This window comes from Eriocheir sinensis, chromosome 36 (genome assembly GCF_024679095.1).
Source record: "Eriocheir sinensis breed Jianghai 21 chromosome 36, ASM2467909v1, whole genome shotgun sequence".
Lineage (NCBI taxonomy): Eukaryota > Metazoa > Arthropoda > Malacostraca > Decapoda > Varunidae > Eriocheir > Eriocheir sinensis.
In genome coordinates this window covers 10,805,780-10,819,169 of record NC_066544.1, presented here as the reverse complement: position 1 = coordinate 10,819,169, position 13,390 = coordinate 10,805,780, and the positions used below count along the sequence as shown (strand labels likewise).

The window sequence follows — 13,390 nt, the reverse complement described above, 5'->3', positions numbered from 1 at the left end:
AAGAAAGAGAGGTAGAAAATGAAAGGAATGGAGAAAATGAGATACAAGAAAATGAAGAAGAGGAGATAAGGAGGAAAGAAAGAGAGGTAGAAAATGAAAGGCCTGGAGAAAATGAGAAACAAGAAAATGAAGAAGAGGAGATAAGGAGGAAAGAAAGAGAGGTAGAAAATGAAAGGCCTGGAGAAAATGAGAAACAAGAAAATGAAGAAGAGGAGATAAGGAGGAAAGAAAGAGAGGTAGAAAATGAAAGAAATGGAGAAAATGAGAAACAAGAAAATGAAGAAGAGGAGATAAGGAGGAAAGGAAGAGAGGTGGAAAAAGAAAGGACTGGAGAAAATGAGAAACAAGAAAATGAAGAAGAGGAGATAAGGAGGAAAGAAAGAGAGGTAGAAAATGAAAGAAATGGAGAAAATGAGAAACAAGAAAATGAAGAAGTGGAAGAAACGAGTGTATGGTGATCAGAGGAGAGAAATAAAGAGAAGTGGAAGGAGAAGGAGGAGGAGGATGCATGAAGAGAGAAGGAAAGGAAGTGGGAGGAAGGTGATAATGAGGTGGAGTATAACAATGAGAGAGGGAGAGAGAAAAGCGGATGGGGGAGGAGGAAGGGAAAGGCGGATGCGTTGAGAAGAAAGAAAGAGAAAGGAAAAAAGACGGAAGAAAAGAAAAGAAAGAAGGAGGAAGAAGAGAAGGAAAAGGAGAAGGAAAAGAAGGAGACGAAGGAAAAGGAAAAGATGGAGAAGGAAAAGGAGAAGAATAAGGAAAATGAAAAGAAAGGGAGGGGGCAAAGACGGAGGAGAAGGAAAAGGAGAAGGAGGAGGAGGAGGAGGAGGCTGCTACTTACCCTCTTGGGCCGCGCAAAGGGCAGCGAGGAGGCCCAGCAGCGGGACCCAGCTGAACGCTCTCATCCTGCAGGAGGGAGAAAAAGACGAGATGAGTCATTGAATACACACACGCACATATACAAGTGAATAAATGAATGAATGAATAAATAAATAAATAATAAAATAATATAAAATAAAAAGAATGAATGGAAGAAAGAAAGAAAGAAAGAAAGACAGAAAGAAAGAACTAGAATATAAACAATGAAACCCACAATAAGTCTGCAAAATAAATTAAAAATAAAACAACACTAAAAAAATAAATAAAAGCTAGGGAAGGAACGAAACAACGGACGAACGAACGAACAAACTAAGGAACGAAAGAAAGAAATAAAGTAATAAAACAAAAAAATAATGACACAATGAATCCGTAGAATAAATAAATAAAAGAACACACACACACACACACACACACACACACACACACACACACACACACACACACACACACACACACACACACACGAAAAAAAAAAAAAGGCACCTTCGTTCCATACATCGGCGAGAACACGTGAAACTCGATTTTACGGTACTACGAAAACCACTTGATGGAGAGGGAACAGGAGGGGCGAGGGGGGGGGGGGCAAAGGAGGGAGGAAGAGGGTGCAGGAGGAAGGGAGAGGATGCAAGAGGGAGGGAGAAAAGGAGTTAAAGGAGGGAGGGAAACAAAGAGGGAAGGGAGTTGAGGAAGGAGAGAGTGAGTTAAAGAGTGGAGGAGGAGGAGGAGGAAATGAGTTAGGGAGGAAAGTAGGAGGAGGAGGAGGAGGAGGAGGAGGAGGAGGAAATGACTTTGGAAAGGAAGCAATGAGTTAGAGTAGAGAAGAGAAGCGAAGGAAAGGAGTTGTGAAAGGAGTCAAGCATTTAGAGAAGAGGGAAGGGAAAGAAAATAATAAGTTAGAGAAAGGATGGAAATAAGTTTGGAGGAAAGGAAGTTGCAATGGAAAGAAGGGAGCTAGAAAGGGAGGAAAGGACGGAGAGGAAGAAGGGAAGACGGAAGGAAGACAGGGATGGTAGGGGGAGGGAGTGACCAGACGACCAGCGCGGGGCGGGGAGGAAGCGGGTCACAGGGGGGGGGCGTAGCGGGCGGGGGTCAGTGTCCCGCCTCACCCGCTGACCCAGAAACCGGCAATGGAACGCGGCGCGGCGGGTTGAGGCGCCGGAAGGACCGCGTGGCCTCCTTTGGCGCAGAGGCGAGTCCTTGGCCGCGGCGAAGGAGGCAGGGCATGGCGAGGGTCGATGCCCTGATGGGGGGGACGAAGGGGGAAGGGGAGGATGAAGTTAGAGAAGTTAGAGAATACAATCAGGAGGAAATTAGAGAAGGGAAAGAATCAGAAAAGAAGGTAATGGGAAGAGTCGAAGGAAAGGAAATACAACGACCACCGCCACCCTCGCCATCACTTAGATCGTAACGCAAAGATAAGAGACACTCGTTCCTCCCCTTGTGTCACACTTAGACCAGATTCAAGGCCACATCACCGGCTGTTTGTACTGTATATATCATGTTTCTCTGTGTCTGTTACTATGTTTCTGTGTACTGTGTTATGGTTCTCTTAGTTACATCATCAAGTATAGCCTAGGTTACACACACACTCCTTTTGTACTGTCTATATTATGGGTCTTTCTGTCTGTTAGTATGTTTATGTATACGTTATGTTGCTCTTAAGTTCCGTCATGTACCATAGTCTACCCTAAAATATCGCACACATTCCTTTCCTTCCGTCACCTCTAACTATATGGAAAAGTAGATTACCTATTTCCTGTACCTCACTTTCTTCCTTCTTCCCCTTCGTCCCTCTTCGTCCCTTCTTCCCTCTTTTCCTCCTCCTCCGTTCTCTTCTCTCTAACTCCTTCATTCTCTTCTTTCCTAATTTTTTCCCTTCTCCCTTCTCTAACTTCCTCCTGTACCTCCCTTTCTTCCTTCATTCCCTTCGTCCCTCTTCGTCCCTTCTTCCCTCCTTTCCTTCTTTCCTAACTCCATTTCTTCCGTTCTCTTCTCTCTAACTCATTCTTCCGTTTCCTAATTCTTTCCCTTCTCCCTTCTCTAACTTCCTCTTGATCGTGTTCCTTCTCTATGTTGAAATTCAAGAAAGGTTAAAGAAAAGTCACCTCCATACTGCTAGTTTTAAATATCTCACCTGTGTTTATTCAAGGGCAAATTACTTTTATTTTTTCGTGTGCGTGTGTGTGTGTGTGTGTGTGTGTGTGTGTACCGTAAAGGATATGAGAGTTTATGTTAATGAGTGATTATACGCGTAACTCTCCCCCTTCTCCCCTCCCCCGATGCAAGCTCGTTCTTTGTATCCGCAGTGACGCATAACGTAACTCTTCTCTTTCCTGACGCCAAACAATACTGTATGAATAACGCATGAGCGGGGTGTGGGTCTTCCTGGGCGTGGAGGCAACGAGGTGACTGACTGACATGACGGTGGAGTAACGAGAGTCCACGAGAGAGAAAAGTGATGAGTTAGCATGACGGGGCGAGACTGATGATGGCCATTCTTCACTCCACGCCCTGTTTACGTTCGATTGGTGTCTTCATGCATGCCTCCTTCGTTCTTCCGTGCCAGTGAAGTGTTCGTGCATAAGTCCTTTGTTTCTTTCCGTCTCTTTTAGTTATCTCGGTCAACGCCCCATGCTATGTAAACTATCTTACACCACAGTTTGTACTAGTAACGATAAACCAAACTTCAATAGACCCATTCTCACATTTACTGTTTGCTATTCTTTAACCCAACAATTCTTAATATCATAATCTACAACAAACCATTCAATGCTAAACCAAGAGCTGTTTCACGTATACAACCAACGTAAAAACAGTATCCCATAACAGATCCCTTCCCACGTCTACTATTTGTAACCTTAGTAACCAAACAATCCTTCGTTAATAAGAAAAAAATTATCATATACTCATGTTCAGAAATAAAGACCGTTGCGTATTTTTTGGTATCCTTGTGTAAATCTCCATAAAACCTCGTTCGTCAGGAAGGCACTTTGGACAGGAAGAACTTTTACCGTCTATTGCCAGTCATGTCATCGCCAGTCATGTCATCGCCAAATATGTCATCGCCAGTCATGTCATCGCCAATCCAGGAAGGAGGTCGAAAAGAAAACAACAGCAGCAAAGAGTTGATTCCGGTGACCTTTCCACGCCGTTATGATGGGGGGGGAGGATGGCAAGGGAGAGGGAAGGGTGAAAAAGGGGAGGGGAGAGCGGGGAGGGACGACGAGGATGTGGGAAGGGGGGGGGAGGGTCAAGAAGAGGAGGACGTGGGCTTTGGGAATGTGGGTCACTCAGACTCGAGCTGTTTTCACCGTAACATAACGTGGCGGATTAATAGTAAAAAATAGTTCCTGAGGCGAAGATGCTGAAGGTTAAGGAAAGCGTAGACGGACACGTAAGGAAGGGGAGGGACTGGAAGGGGGAGACAAGAGGAGGAAGGCAAGGGGGGAGGTTTTCTAAGGGGTTGGGAGAGGGGTGATAGGGTGGGTGGAGGCAAGGGAGCAGGTCTTCTATGGGGTTATGGAGATGAATGGCCACGTTAAGGTCATCAGCCCTGCCAGACCCAAGCATAGTCAAAGTAAGGTGTGGCAGAAAGGGCGGCAGCGGGGAAGGAGGTTTTCTATGGGGCTATGGAGATGAATGGTTACGTTAAGGTCATCAGCCCTACCAGAGACCCAAATATAGTCAGGCAAAGGCCACAGAACCTCCTCAAAAGTCGCCGAACCCGGAACTCGAAGACCCGATTCATGGATCACTCATAGCATCTCCTTCGAAGGCTCCCGTTAGCTCAGAAGGCGAAGATTGAGAGAGGAAGGAGTGACACGGCTCTTCGAAGTTCATTATCCAGTTCCGGGTCGCGATGTCACTTAAGGTCGGAGTTTCTTCATAAACAAATACCAGACAGCGGGAGGCACACGGGTTTAAAGGTCGTATTTTAAAACATTTCGTCGCCCAAGTTCACATATTTGACATGGCTTTCGTAGGAGCTGTAGGCCTTTCCAGGGGTAGTTTTATGACCCTGGTGGTAGTCTGACCCTTCTTCTGTACCATGAACCTTAAAAAACACTCATGAAAACCCGATTGATCCCCTCTTTGACATTTAGAAATAGTTGATGTGAGAAGCGATGGTGTCTTAAAATACGGCCCTAAGGACTATATGCTTGAAAATTTCGGCGTTCAGGCACACACGTTTGATAAGGACTTCGTTGGAGTTGTGAGCATATCCATTGGGGGTAGTTTCATGACCCTGGAGGTAGTTTGACATTTCGGACCGCAAGTACATACATTTGACAAGGTTTTCGAAGGAGTTGTGAGTATTTCCATTGGGGGTTAATTTTATGACCCTGGAGGTAGTTTCACGTTTGACATTTCGGCCCGCAAGTACATACATTTGACAACGTTTTCGAAGGAGTTGTGGGCATTTCCATGAGGGGTAGTTTTATGACCCTGGAGGTTGTTTCAAGTTTGACATTTCGGCCCGGAAGTACATACATTTGACAAGGTTTTCGAAGGAGTTGTGGGTATTTCCATGGGAGGTTAGTTTCATGACCTTGAGATAGTTTCAAGTTTGACACATCGGACCGCAAGTACATACATTTGACAAGGTTTTCGAAGGAGTTGTGGGTATTTCCATGGGAGGTTAGTTTCATGACCCTGGAGATAGTTTCAAGTTTGACACATCGGACCGCAAGTACATACATTTGATAAGGTTTTCGAAGGAGTTGTGGGCATTTCCATGAGGGGTAGTTTTATGACCCTGGTGGTGGTAGTAGTTGGAAGAAGATTCTGTACCATGAGCGTAAAAAAAGAAAACACATTAATGAGAATCGTGCAATCATCAAACGAAATTTCTGTGCCATGAAGGTGAAAAAAAACACTAATGAAAACCCGTGTAATAACTTTTGAAGCCTTAAGCTGTAGTTGAACTGAGAGGCGGAAACGTGTGAGAAAACCGATCTTAGTATTATCACGAAGCTTGCATATTTGTCATGGGAGTAATGCTTAGTGAATTGTGTCGCAGTAGAAAAATATATAAGGTCTACTGTAGTGTGATGCAGCCCAGCACGTACATGCACTACACGGAACACGAAGCAGAGGTGTCAAGCGTCTGGGTCCCCGAAGCGTAGGAAAACCCGTTGTCAAGAATGCTCCAGCGGGCGTTCTGAAGGGCACAGCGTAGGCGAGGAAAGACGAAGGGAGTCCTCGTCCTCACTGGCAAGGCGTCAAAGTCAAATGATCTTGGTTCCCTAACAATAAAAGAACACATAAACTGATGTAGGATAACCCGTTGTCAAGAATGCTCCAGCGGGCGTTCTGAGGGGCACAGCGTAGGAGAGGAAAGACGAAGGGAGTCCTCGTCCTCACTGGCAAGGCGTCAAAGGAGAAGTCAAATGATCTTGGTTCCCTAACAATAGAAGACCTAAACTGACGTAGGATAACCCGTTGTCAAGAATGCTCCAGCGGGCGTTCTGAAGGGCACGGCGTAAAAGGAGAGGAGAGACGAAAGGAGTTATGTTCGTCCTCACTGGCAAGGCGTCAAAGGAGAAATGAAATAATCTTGGTTCCCTAACAATTGAACAACGCCTAACATGACGATCCATTCATTCGTCAAGAACACGATTAGCTTCAAAGAGATAAGATGTTGCGTTCCGATGGAGTCCAATCAACGTTGCCAGATTGTCGTACTCAACTTCTTATATTCGCCTATTTCAGACCAAAAACCGTCACACCCATAAAACTAACGATACCCATTTCTAGTTAGTGCTAAAAATGTTAATTATAGAGGGTTATTTATGATCGTTATGCGTTAGAAATAGGAAAATCCAGTGTGGTGAGTACGATAACGTGGCATCCCAGAGTCCAACCCTCTTCAAATCCAAGTCCTGACAAGGCATCGGAGGAGCAAGCGCATGATCTTGGTTCCTCAGCAATAGAACAGCACCTACACTGACGGTCCATTCATGCGTAAGGCACAAGAAGAGCTTCAAGGGAGTCAGGCATTGCTTTCTGAAGGATTCCAACCCTCACACAGATCTAAAGGCCCGGTCACACCGCCCGAACTTTGTTAGAGCGTTCCTTGAACGGTAGGGAGAGGTGGCCGAATTTCAACAACGCTCGTCACCGCGCACAAAATGGGGAAAAAACTGGAAAACACGGGCGTTGCCTTAGCGGTGCACCGCTGAAGTCGGCGTTGCTTTAGCGTTGGTTTAACGGTAGCTAGCGGTAGCGAGCGTTGGTTTAGCGGTGACGCGACCGTTGATAGAGCGGCGTTCTGCGCATGCGGGCGTTGGCTTGGCGGGGGTTTAAATTTGGTTTAGCGGCATACCGCTTTTGACTACGGAGCTGAACGGATCGCTTTGATGGACGTTCTGATACATTTTTGATAGAAGTCTCATGAAGTGCTTGAAGGCTCGGGGATCCTCATTCCTCAGCTCCACCATCAGCTTCTCATACAGTCCATGTTCGGGCCTTCTCAGTATCCACTGTCTGACCCACACAACTCTGTCTCTCCTCCTTCTCTCTCTTCTCCTTCTGTCAACAGTTTGTTGCAATCTGAGGAGGTTCTGATTCTGCTGCTGGACTAGTGCACCAATCATACCAAGTCTCTCAGCATCCATGGTAGTACATTTTTTGAGCAAAATTTGATATAAATGAGGTCTGCACTCAACGGCAGCTCGATTCCAAATGGTCTCCTGGTTCATTTCTCTCCGTATTTATAGCCAAATTCTGGTCCCGCTTCGACACCTCCATACCAACGCCAAACCAAAGTTCATCACCGCAATGGATCGCTGCTTCAACGTCCGACACCGTTCCAGCAATCGTGTGTCCGCTCGTAAAACGCTTACAACCTCTCTGCCAAAGTTTGTGCAACGTTTAAAAACCGCCCGGGCAAAGCTGGTGAATCAGCGGTGGTCCAGCGTTCAAGATTTCTGCGTTGGCCTAGCGGACCCAAGCGTCCACGAACTTGCGTCTAGCTGTGCCACACTTTGACTGGACGTTGTTGTAGCGGTGGTGAACTTTGCCGGAGCGGAAAATTGACCGCTCTTCACCGCTCGCAATATTTTGTGCAGCTCAAAACTTTCGGAGCGGTAGGAGGGACCATCAGCGGTGGCCGAGCGTATACGGCGTTGCCTTAACGGGGGCCAACTTCTGTTTAACGGTGGTGAACGGTTACGAGCGGTGATGAATTTTTTTCACCGCTCCAGAAACGCTCCAGCAAAGTTCGGGCGGTGTGACCGGGCCTTAAGTTATAGTAATTCCGTGTAGGATGACAAAAATAAAAATAAAAGTAAAAAACACATTCCTCTTTCTATCAAACAAAGTGAACTACGATGCAAACTAAGTGGTATCTACAGCGCTTCCAGTAGTATTAGTATTAGTAGTAGTAGTAGTGGCAGTAGTAGTAGTAGTAGCAGTAGAGAGGTTTGACTCTTCGTGGTGCGGTTTACCCAAGTCAGTCGGGTTCAGGCAGCTTGGTGAGGGATATGATTATGTACTCTGCTAGGCCGCCTGTGGTTTTTACGCTTCCATTCTTTCCATCAGCCAAAAGTCTTACCGTTCTACTTATGGTTGGGTGGCCAAGAGATTTCAACGGTAAGTCTGATAGTAATCCACGTAAAGCAATATATTTGGATTACTATCAAGACTACCGTTGAAATCACTCGTCCACTACCAGGAGTAACATGGTAAGAATTTTGACTGATAGAATGATGATAGAAAGATAAAATGCATGATGATAGAATAGACAGAGTGAAGATGGTAGAAAGATGATAGAATGACAGGAGACATTAAACATTCCCGACAACCAACAGGCAGCAACGAATACCAACAACTATTTCAACTACCACTGCCTCTACTACTACTACTACTACTACTACTACTACTACAATACATAACTTTAAACAAGACATATGGAGAGCGCAAACTACCACCAAAGCTGAACATTTTTCTTATTCCAAATTTACTGTTTTAATGAAGGGAAAAAATCATAAAAACGCTTGAAAATATATGCGTAATTTGCGTCTTGAACCACATCCGCCTCAGAACACAAGATGATGAACACTTTGCGGGATTCGAACTGAGATGATAACGTGCATTAGAAGCTGAAAATTGCCCAGTCCAATTTCGCCAAGTTCATATATTTTCCGAAGCTTTTCCGCACAGCCATCTGTTTTCTGTCTGTCTGTCTGTCTGTCTTTCTGTGGGCCTTTCTGTCTGTCTGTCTGTCGGTTGGTCGGTCTGTCGGTTGGTCTGATTGCAAGCGGAATGTCTAAAACTCTAAACAAACAAATGTGGAATAAGTTCAATTGCACATTTTTGTATTCTTTTTCTTTTTACAGTATGGCGCGTGTGGGTTATGCTCAATTAGCTTTTTATTTCATTTTCTTTTTAGTGTCTATAGTATTTTCTTCATGGAGCGTGCAACGGATATTTCTTTTTTTCCGTGCAGTTCCTGGTCTGTCTCCTTTAGCGAATAAAAAAAAAAAAAGTCACGGGCCGAGGAACACTATTTTTAGTTTACTCATGTGAATCCAAACGAAAGAAAAAAAAAGTACACGAATCTTAACGGCCTCATTTCTAGGAACCGTAAGCGACCCTTTCGTGCTGGTGGCCCCGTCAATAACCCTTCCTCCTCGCCCCACGCAATGGCATAAGAGAAAGCAGAGGCGATGCGCATTATACGGTAAAATTAAAGTTGATTTGAGACGGTGACTTTCTTCAAGCTCTCGACAACGGCTTTTTTTTTTTTCCTACGATCTGAGGCACACATTGACACATAGGTTAGCGGTCTTTTTTTATTCGAGGGCTTTCTTTTTCCTGTTTAGCGGGCTTTTTTTTGTTGTTGAGGAGGCATTTTTTTTATTTGTTGTTGCCCTTGACCTGCTTCCTTTACAGTGTTTCATTATAAGGGGGGGGGAGGAAAAGGGGGATAGAGGTGGGAAAGGGGAAGGCTGCCTATATCTACACCTTCGCATCGTAATCAGCATCTTATAATTTGCTTCATTGATTCTCTTTACATCAACTGTCCTTAAGTACTCAACCCATGCTTTTCCGGTACATCGTCTCAAACGCAACCTCAACCACCATCAGATCTCCCTTTAGAGGTCTTCAGTTTCATATTCCTTGGTTTTATGGCTTCATTCTCCCTCTCGATGCAAGTTCAAGGGCCAATGTGACGGAGATGAACGCCGAGGCAACGCCCTTTCGTCTATCTGTATCCTTGTCATTAATCTGCTTACGATCTCTCATTTCTTTCGGGTAACTTCATCTCGCTATCCGATATTGTTGTTCCATTCATCGGTCCCTTCGCAGGAATTAAAGAAACGAAGATCCGATAGAGCGTAGAGGACTGGGAAGACGAAGTGGAAAAAAGAGGGATTAGGGAAAGACTGGCAGACGGGCAAGAAGCTGAAACGTGGAAGAAGTCAAAGAGTGGAAGATTTACACTCCACTATCTGCCTCCCTGTCTATAATTTTCTTACGCTCTCTCATATGTTGCCTTGTTTTGTTATTTCATCTCGCCATTGGATATTCTTGTACCATTTCTCAGTCCCTTACACTCCACTATCTGCCTCCCTGTCTATAATTTTCTTATGCTCTCTCAGATATTCCCTTGTTTTGTTATTTCATCTCGCCATTGGATATTCTTGTGCCATTTCTCAGTCCCTTACGCTCCACTATCTGCCTCCCTGTCTATAATTTTCTTACGCTCTCTCAGATATTCCCTTGTTTTGTTATTTCATCTCGCCATTGGATATTCTTGTACCATTTCTCAGTCCCTTACGCTACACTATCTGCCTCCCTGTCTATAATTTCTTCACGCTCTCTCTTATATTGGCCTTTTTTTTCAGTAACTTCACCTTCCCGTTCCACATTGCTGTATCTGTCTTCCTCGGTCTCTTGCACTCCCTCGCGTCTTTGCCTCGCCTAACAACTAGCTTCGGGTTGCGGGTGTTTTCAAGGTTGCTGCGCCGCTTGCCTGTCTAACGGTACTGCGTCTGCCTCTCTCCCTGACCTACCAACCTCCCGACCCCGATATGCTAAGCTTGATGCAGGTTATGTTATGTTAGTTTGGTTTCGAGTGTAGCTTAGCAATGATTTCAGATTGACTGCCTTGGTATTGTAGCTACGTATCCTACTCTGACTGATGTTGTTTTAGTTTTGAATGCATAACTTTGAAGATTTTAGATTTATTGCCTTGCTGTTCTACTTATCCTCCTCTGACTTGTGGTATCTTAGCTTTGAATGCATAACTACGATTTTAGATTCACTGCCTCTCTGCCACTCGTTTTGTGATTTCCTACGACTTAAACTTTTTCAGGTGAAGGGAATCAGTGTACTCGACGAATAAGTTAACTCTGCACTTATAATTTCCTTCTACTTTTTTTTTTAAGGCGAGAGACGAATTGACATTTTTTGTAGTAATTAGATATTTTTAAACCCTAGACATGTCTCTCCTTGGTAAACTCAAAATAATGTAACGTTTAGCAATGGTAATGTGATTTTTCCCCCTTGCTGTGTCGTTTGGAAATATAAAAAAGGCGTTAGTGCAATTCTTTTTTTTCTTGTTTGTTTTTTTTTTCATTCTTTTCCCAGTCACGATTGATGGGCTAATAAATATGATGGAACACAACCACATCAGTACGCAACACACCGACAAACGCAACACCACAACAACCATCCGCATCGGTGAGAGGAGAAAACAAGAGAACAAAACTAAAACCACAAAAATAATACCCTTCCGTCCATGACACAACAGGCTGAAGAACCCCACTCTAACGGTAGGTACTCGGCCCGCTCAGCCTCGCCACCACGCGTCCAAGACCACATCCTAGGCTACGGGGGAGATAATATGTCCACCACCGCTTCATACTATCCACCCACACAGACCATAAGACCCTAAGATTCCCAGGCCCATATTCTCAGACGCTTTCTGCTCTCACAAAACAAACATTTACCACCCACACAGACCATACGACCCCAAGATTCCCAGGCCCATATTCTCAGACGCTTTCTGCTCTCACAAAACAAACATTTACCACCCACACAGACCATACGACCCCAAGATTCCCAGGCCCATATTCTCAGACGCTTTCTGCTCTCACAAAACAAACATTTATCACGGCCACAAAATAAGATTAGTCGGGTTCTCGTGAGTGTTTTTTTCACGTTGCTGGTCCAGAAGCTTTGTCAAATTATCACTAGATTCATAAAACTACCCATGGAAATGCCCACACAACCACCTCTACGAAAGCCTTATCAAATGTAGGCGTGTAGGCCGGGAAATGTTTGAAAATATGGGTTTACGCCTTGAGACTCAGAAACCGTGAATATTACAGCACCATAATTATCTGTAACCGTGAACTTGGCAGTGGAGAGCCGTTAACCTTGAATCAAGTCAACGCTTCATGCGCCAAACGCCGAACCTTCATAGAGCAGACAGCCTCACCAGCTCAAACCCTTCACAGGCTCAACAAACGGGAAGCAAAGGGAAGCAAAATATAACTTGGGAGACCCGTTAACATTGAATCAAGCCGATATTTCTTGCGCTAAATGCCGAACCTTCACAACAGACACCCTCACAAAATCAAACCTTTCACAGATTAAAAAAAAGAGGAAACAGAGGGAAACAAAATATCATCACCGACTCCAGTGGCCTTGAACTTGGCAGATCCGTTATTACTGAGGCAAGTCAACATTCCTCACGCCCTCAGAAGCAAAACACGACGCCTAGTTTCACGTCATGGAAGAGCCTCGAGGTTTGGGCTTACATGAGGATGCAAGAACGTGGAAGGTTGACTTCATAAGGACTTCGAGCTACAAGAAACCAAGAATAGATGGAGACTGAAGTGGTATATAGGAGGAGGAGGAAGAGGCTGACTTTAGAGGACTGTTCTTCAAAGCCTGCAAAGACTACTCACTGGGACGCCTCTTCTTCACATGTAATAACTAAAAATCAGACGCCGGAGACACACAACGCTTAGTAACATATGATGACTTGCAAATGAATCGTGAGGAATATATTTAAAAGGGTCGCAGCCAAAGAAAAATGTTAAACTTCTCCGGAACACTGATATAAGTACAGGAGGAGGCAGAAATGGTAAGAGGAGGAGGAGGAGGAAGATATACACGGAAAGAACGACAAAAGAGAGGCTCACGTGTTATGTCTTGAGCGGATGAGCGAGCGACGTCGACTGGTGGGAAGCGGGCAACCACCTCTCGACGGAGCCTCCTGCCTCGCCTCCTTCCCGCTGACCTACTCCCCTGACCGCCGCCGCCGCCATACGCCCCGTGCCTCATAAAGAAGTCCAGATGCGCAGGTGCGTCCACCCAGACCAGCACCACCACCACCACGGAGGCGTCAGGTGTCGGCAAGTGGCGGTGCGGCCTCAGGTGACCCTACAGAACTTCCTCCTCCGTCCATAGTAACGAAGACTTGTAGTTATTGGCCTTGTTGAGCATACTGTTAACCTCTACAGATATAAACGATACCACCAAGTGACCCTACAAT

The 13,390-nt window shown here is 45.1% G+C and overlaps 1 protein-coding gene across 3 annotated transcripts in view; it reads right to left on the bottom strand.

Moving 5' to 3' along the window:
* Nucleotides 1-13,139, bottom strand: part of LOC127007783 (ABC transporter F family member 4-like) — a 31,301-nt gene extending 18,162 nt beyond the window's left edge. The window contains exons 1-2 of one of the 3 annotated variants that reach the window (XM_050879092.1): nucleotides 13,038-13,139; nucleotides 842-906 (exon numbers count right to left, since the gene is read on the bottom strand). In XM_050879092.1, the coding sequence (XP_050735049.1) occupies nucleotides 842-905 (64 nt within the window). In that variant the 5' untranslated portion in view covers nucleotide 906; nucleotides 13,038-13,139. The remainder of the gene's footprint in view (nucleotides 1-841; nucleotides 907-13,037) is intronic. The other 2 variants (XM_050879090.1, XM_050879091.1) reach the window with 2 other exon arrangements.
* Nucleotides 13,140-13,390: the final 251 nt, after the last annotated feature.